General features: G+C 42.1%; 1 protein-coding gene across 4 annotated transcripts in view; it reads right to left on the reverse strand.

Moving 5' to 3' along the window:
* arhgef4 (Rho guanine nucleotide exchange factor (GEF) 4) overlaps window positions 1-7500 on the reverse strand; it is a 42284-nt gene that overhangs the window by 18324 nt on the left and 16460 nt on the right. For all 4 annotated transcript variants that reach the window (XM_060866928.1, XM_060866936.1, XM_060866918.1 and 1 more), the window contains 2 exons: window positions 1113-7271; window positions 441-737 (listed from right to left, as the gene is read on the reverse strand). In XM_060866928.1, coding sequence (XP_060722911.1) covers window positions 441-737; window positions 1113-7271 — 6456 coding nt within the window. The remainder of the gene's footprint in view (window positions 1-440; window positions 738-1112; window positions 7272-7500) is intronic.

Here is a 7500-nt window from a genome sequence, read left to right on the forward strand (position 1 = left end):
TCTCTCTCTCTCTCTCTTTCTGTCATTCTCTCTCTCTCTCTCTCTCTCTCTCTCTCTCTCTCTGTCATTCTGTCTCTCTCTCTCTCTCTCTCTCTCTCTCTCTCTCTCTTTCTGTCATTCTGTCTCTCTCTCTCTCTCTGTCATTCTGTCTCTTTCTCTCTCTCTGTCATTCTGTCTCTCTCTCTCTTTCTCTCTCTCTCTCTCACTCTCTCTCTCTCTCTCTCTCTAAAATAGAGAGACAGACAGACAAGACAAGCAGATAAAACAGGCAGACAGACAGATCTATAGACACAGACAGACAAGTAGACAAACAAACTAAAAGAAACAGAGGCGTCTACAAGTCAGGTAAACGAGTCCCCAAGAGGAAGTGAAACAGGAAGTAGAAGAGCAGAAACAAGTGTTAAACTTCCAGGAAACAGTCCCCTCGTTGTTGATCTTACATTCTTCTGCTCCTCAGATGTTGTTCTCAGCATCATCGTCTTCATCTTCTGCTTCCCCTGGAATTCCCCGAGCAGCTCATCTGAACACGATCTCTTCTGTGACTTAGCTTTCCAAATTTCTATGACCTTCCTCTCCTCAGTCGGATCGACCGCTGTTTCACGAATTTCCTGAAGTGGTGAACTCCAGCTGCAGAGGTCAGATAGAGGTCTGGGTCGCACCACACGCCGATCACTTCTTCTGACACGCAGAACAGAGGAAGATGACTGAAGAGCTGATTGACCTTCATCAGGTGCAGGCTTTCAGGTGGACAAGTAAAAAATGTGTTGTTATTTAACAAAGTCCCGGAAATGTTTGTGCAACATTTATGGAAGGAGTCTCCAGTGTCAGACATCTTCAGGACAGACGCTGTGCTTATTAGTCTTTTTCACTTTATTAGATGTTCATAGTCCCTATAACTTAAACAACAGGAACTAACTTTTTATGCATGTCACTAAACATCAAATGAAACTATTAACAGATTATATATTTATATATATACTGTTTATATTTGTTCTATAAGGGAAATAAAACACAAAGAAAAAAATCTAATAGTAACTCGTCTTTAATACCCCACAGATAAGTCTCCAAAAATACACTGGTAAAAACACAGAAGGTCAGTCAGTAAGACTCACCTCAGACTCAGTGGCTGAGTTGTTGGACAACAGGCTGGTCTGGGATTGGTTGTCTGAGCCGTTACCTTCAAGTAAATGCTCAGAATTAAAAAACTGAGCCGACGCAAGACGTGTTGTTCTTTCACCAACTCGCCTTTGTGAGTGATCTGACAGTCCATCCACTTCACCCAGTGAGCACAAGGACGCTGCAACAGATTTTGAGGAGGAATGGAAGCTGCTCCTCTGGCTCCAAACCCCAGGATTTTGTGGTTTGGGAGTCACTGGTCTAGCCGGCATATCAAGTCCTTCAAAGGAACCCAGGGATCTTGTCCGAGATGGAGATAACTGATTTGCAAGAGCAAAAACAGAAGGGTGTACAAGTGTCTCTGAGGGGTTCTCATAACTTTGGACAGCCTTAAAAACATCAGAGTTTTCATCTAGACCATTAGATAGTGTACTTGTCACAGCAAGCTCTGTTTCTGATGCATCGGGGCTTGATGCATTTTTCAAATCCTCTTTGGAGCTTTGGAATCCCTGAAGGTTTAGACAATCCTCAGTTAACCCAGGCACAAATTCACTCTGGAGGCGCCATCTAGACTTGGCAACACTTGACCCAGGAAGAGAGAGAGTTCTCTTTAGCATCTCAGTATCTTTAGACAGTTTTATCTTCTTCCGAGGTTGCTTGGATTTTGTATCCTGGTTCAGAAAGTTGGAGTCCTGTTGTTTGTCTTTTTCACCAGTTCGAATGTCGAACAAGCTTGACAGAGACCTCATGAGGAAGTTATCACTGCTCTTGCTCTTCTTCTGTGGCTCAAGTACAGGTTTAATTTGCACTTCCTCACTGTATTTGATATGTTGTGTGTTCTTGGAGCTAGAGCTGGATTTAGAATGTGCATTCCCGGTTACGCTGAGGGCTTTGAGGCCAAAGACATTACTGCTAGATTGATCCTCATATTGTGCCAAGTGATCTCCAATAAGAATATGATTAGGTGTCTGATTGATCTCTTCTCCATCTGCAGGAGATATTTTGGTCTCAAGTTCAACCTTGTTCCCAACCTTGTGCTCTCTCTTGCTTTTGCGGAAGGAGGGGATTCTTGTGAACCTGGAGAACCTTGAGCTTTTCCCTTCAGACATGCTCTTGGTCTCCTTGTTCTTTAATAAGCTTTGGAAGTTGCCAGTGGAGATGGAGTTGCTTTCTGTTGGGCTTTGACTAGAGTTTTCAACTTCTTCACTGTTTGTGGTGATAAAGTCTTGATCTGGACATGTGGAATTGGGAAGATAACCATTACTATCATGTTGGTCTATCAGACACGTGGTGGTGTCTACATGTTCTGGTTCATCAGAAACTCCTTTCATAGACCTGACATTGCATAGCGCATCATTTACATCCCTTAGTAAAAGGTTGCATTCATCCTTGTCCACAGATGAGGTAAGATCGTCCTGTTCTCCATCCAAACTGTTTGAGCTCTTCTGAGGGTGCTCTAACTCCATGATGGGTTCCAGATCTGAAACTACACCAGTGTTGATATCTATAACGTGGTAACTCTGGAACTGAAGAGAATCTGAACAAAAAGGTGCTGTTTTGGATTCATCATTTCTTAATCCGTTAGTAACACTGACAAAGCAAGGACTCAGGCTCTCCTCCTGGAGGATATTCTGACTTTTAATTCCATTTAAAGAAAGTTCTTGTGAATTCAATCCATGTTGAGTTTCTGTGTTTGGAGAGGTTGTAGGATCTGACATGATTTCCTTGTTTTCCTCCAACTGGCTGTGTATCGTTCCCTGAAAAGCATCTTCTACATGACGTGGATTTGAAATGTCCATTTTGGAAGCCATCATGACTGGTTCAGGGATCTCAACAAAGCTGTCAGTGTTGTTTAATACATTTGAGAAGATGTTCAAGGATGGATGCACATGTTTCCCGAGTTCCTGTTGTAGTGTAAAAGACTGTAATGTACCTGGTGTCTCAGGTGTGTGTTGCTTTGTGTTATTGTTCGTGTCTGAACCATGATGTGCTTCAAAACACTCGTTCTTCCTGGAGTAACCAGTACATGAAATGCTCTTGACTTCATGCTCTTTAGAACTTACCTTTTCAGATTTACTCTGGTCTTCTTTCAGAGCCAGTTTGAATCTATTTAAAGGAGTTGATTCCTTGAAGAAAACCTCAGCTGGACCTGGAAGTTGTCCCACACAACTGTCTAAAACATTTCCCAAAGCACTTTGTGATTCTTTACCAGTTGAAGCTGTCATCAGATACGAGTCAATATAACCAGAGTTCTCTGTATAAATAACCTCCTGCTCTTGCTGGGATTTGGCAGTAAATTCTTTCACACTGCAAGAATTTACTAAACCATTTAAATTGTTAGACCTTCGTTCAGTTTGATCATGATTCAAATCCAAATCCAAAGGATGTTCATCGCTCAGAGGAACCTTAGGCCATGACATAAATCTGTTAGCATACGACAGACTTGAGGAATCGTCCTCTGCTGAATAATAAGTACAGACTTTAATAGGAGAAGAATGTTCTAATAAAGGCTCCATGTTGATGTTTGGACGTTCAAACTGTCCCTGATCCTTCTGAAGTGATGTCACACCTTCAGATTGAAACTTAGAGCTGGCACGAGGACAAACACGAGGATATCCGTCCATTAATGTTTCCACAAACATCTTAGCATCTGCTGATGGATCCACAAATATGCTACTATTCAGCTCTGAATGTTTGACCCCAGCTTTATCGATCTGAGCCAGAGGTTCTACCACATGTGTGTGCATCAACATTTGTGTCATTTCAGAAACATGATTCTTCATTTTACATTTATTATCTGATTCTTTTTCATTTCTATTTGCAGCAGGTAAATTAGCTTCGATCTCTAAATAAGGCTCCACTTCACTGACATCTGATGGTGCAAGGGTGTGATCTGAAGTTGTAGAAACTTGTGAACTAATTAAATCTGTGTTGGTTAAATCTGTGCTAGCCTGTGAGATGGAACGAAGTCCAGCCACCTCAGGAGATAAACCATTTAGAACTTCATCCTGCCCCGAATCATCTAAAATCATTGCACTGTTCAGGGGCATAATGGGTTCCTCTCCATCATTGTTCATCTTCAGATCATCACTGTGTGATAGAAGTCCAGCTTCTTCAGAAGATAGTTCATTATTCATTTCTGTGCTCTCAAGATCATCTAAAGTTACTACATTGCAGTCTTTAGCCAGTGGTCTCACGAGTTGGTCTTCATCCATGCTCAACTCCAGACCATTGTTCTTTCCTTCAGAATGATAAGAGCCCAGATTTCTGAGGTCAGGAGAACTCTGAGACAAAGGAAATGTAAGTTGATCTTTACATTTATCAGCTACATCAGAACTGATGTCTAACAGGGCCACAGTTTTAGTTTGGTCAGTAATCAGATCTGTGTAAGACAAGCTGGCCTGGGAGATGAAGCGAAATCCAGCTTCCTCTGACAAGATCTCAAGCAATGATGAATTCACAACTTCACTACAGTGTAAATGATCCAAAACCACTGAATTGTAGTTACCTGTTGATGGTACTACAAGTACTTCTGGGTCTGTTTTTAATTGCATACTATCGTTTGTTACTCCTGAATCAAACAATTCCAAATTTCTGTGGTCAGGAAAAAAATGTTCTTCAAGATCTTTGCTTGGAAGACCTGCTTCTGGTGTGTGATCTAACTGGAGCTCTATGTCACTTTGGCCAATAGACATAAGTTTATCATCTACTTCAGTCGTAAAAAGTTCTGAATCGGTCTTTTGATAGTCTTTTGATAGTCTGTTTCTGTGCAAAGTGGGAAGAAGTCCTGCTTCTTCAAGAGATGACCAATGTGCAGCTTTGTTATCTCCTAAATCATCTAAAATCACAGCACTGATCTCTACTGTGCAATTTTCCAATGGTAACTTCGGTGGTGCTCCATCACCATTCATCTGCTGACCATTATTCTTTATTTCAGAATGAGATGACTCCATGTTTTTCAGTTCTCTAAGATCAGGAGTACATTCAGGAGAACAATAATCCACTTGATCTTTGCTCGCAAGAACTAAATTAGAATTTTTTTCTAACTGAGAAGCTGCTTCACTTCTGTAGGTGAGTTCAGTTGTCTCTATAGAAATTGGAAAAAGTTGTGAATCGCTAACATCTGGGTTGGATTCGCTGGCCTTAGTAGGTGGTCCAGCTTCCATGGAGAAGAACTTAATAGGTGAAAAATCATCAAGAAATATTACACCACACTTCTTTCCCAGTGGTTCCATGACATGATCTCCATCCGTGTTCATCTTCAGACCATCAACACGTTTGTCTGATCGTGAAGACTCCATGCTTACAAAGTCAGGAGAGTGTTTAGGATGAGAAATGATTGTAACACCTAAATCTGGAGTGTTACCTAACTGAGGTGCTGCTTCACTTCTATCACTCAGTGTTAGTGTCTCTTTAGAAGCTATTAAAACTTGAGAAACTGTCATGCAGGCTTCTGAGATGGAAGAAAAATCAGTTTCCTTATGAGATGAAATGTTTAAAACGTCCTCACACTCTGAACGATCTAACATAATTGCATTTGAATCAGCTTGCAGGGGTTCCAGAAGTTCCATGTTCATCTCCAGACCGTTGTTCTGTCCTTCTGAATAAGAAAAATCCAGGTTTCTGTGGTCATTAAAGTGTTTAGGAGAAGTGAAGTCCATACCATCAAAATCAGAAGAGTTCTGTAATCGGGGTTCTGCTTCACATTGGTCAGCGTGGGTTGTTATGTCGGTAAAATCTGAGAAAATTTGTGAATCGTTTGAATCTGTATCAGACACGCTAGTTTGAGAAATGGAAGGAAGTCCAGCATCCTCAGGAGATAATCCATTAGCAAATTCTGTGTTCTCAAGATCACCTGAAGTTATTACATTGCAGTCGTTAACCATCAGTTGCTCTCCGTCCATGTTCAGCTCCAGACCATTGTGCTTTCCTTCAGAATGAGAAGACTTCAGATTTCTGAGTTCAGGAGAACTTTTAGCAGAATAAATTACCCCGTTGTTTACAGCATAGTCTCTGTGACTGCTTGCTACAATGATGTCTGAAGTGGTGATTAACTCTGGTGCTGAAGAACTTCTGTAGACCAGCTTAGGGTTCTTTTCAGGAACAGAAGAAAGCTCTGTCAAATCTGAGAGAGATACATCAGCCGGAGAGATGGAAGGAAGCCCACCTGCTTCAAGGGATGAACCATATAGAACTTCTTCAACCCCTGAATCAAGATTTCTGTGGACAGGAGAGCTTTTAGGAGAACATTTCCTGTGATCTGTGCGTAAATAAGGGGTTGGTTCTAACTGAGGCACTGCTTTACTTCCGTCAGTCAGTGTAACGGTTTCTTCAGACATAATCTGAAAAATGGAAGAAAGTCCAGCGACATGTGACGTGATCTCAAGAGATGAACGATGCCCTGAATCATCAGAAAACTTTCCCCTGGAGTCACTGGGTAATAGTGCCAGGAGTTCTTCACCAGTGTTTATCTCAAGAACATCATTCTTTCTTTCTGAATAAGAAGAGTCCAGCTTTCTGAGGCACCTAGAAGAAGACAAATCCACTAAATCTGGATCTGTCAAGTCTTCTGCTGCTGTAGGGGACTGCAGGGGGGGCAGAAGTCCAGCTTCTTTAGATGGTGATGGAGTTGTAGCTTCATCAAGCCTTGAATGATCTAAGATCACTGCATTGCAGCTGTTTTCCTCTGGTTCCATGAGTTCCTTGGAAGTCATTAAAAGCTGTGAATCGAAGTCGTTTGGTGCATCAGACATGTCAGTATGTGTGTAAGAAGGAACTCCAGCTTCCTTAAGAGCTTCACATCCTGAAGCTGAGTTCATACTCATCACACTGCACTCGCTTCCCGATGCTACCATTAGTTCCTCTCCGTCGGCTTTGACCTGTGGACCAACAACAACCTCATGCTGACCTCCTGAGTCAGGCTTTCTGAGGTCAGGGGAGTGTTTAGGAGCAGAAACGTTTTCATGATCTCCAATACAATCTGAGGAAATGTCACTGTGCCATGAGACATGTTCAAAATACTCCTCCATCATGTCCTGAGCTTCTTCCAGTGCTGGTTCACTCGGAGTGTCTCGACCTTCTGCGCTCTTCTCCTGGTGAGAGTCGACATCTTCTGGATGATCAGAACATGCAGCAAAGTCCTCGACAGCTGGAGTCTACAAGGAGGAACAGTGCTTTAGTCAAACTTTTAAAACTTATTGTATTGTAAAACAATACACACACTCACACGAACGCACACTTACACACTCTCACTCACACATCCACACACTCTCTCACACACAAAATAACACACACACTCTCACAAGCATGCACACATACTCACACACCCACACACACGCTCGCTCTCACACACAATAACACACACACGCACACACTCTCTCTCTC

Source organism: Tachysurus vachellii, chromosome 1 (genome assembly GCF_030014155.1).
Source record: "Tachysurus vachellii isolate PV-2020 chromosome 1, HZAU_Pvac_v1, whole genome shotgun sequence".
Taxonomy (NCBI): Eukaryota; Metazoa; Chordata; class Actinopteri; order Siluriformes; family Bagridae; genus Tachysurus; species Tachysurus vachellii.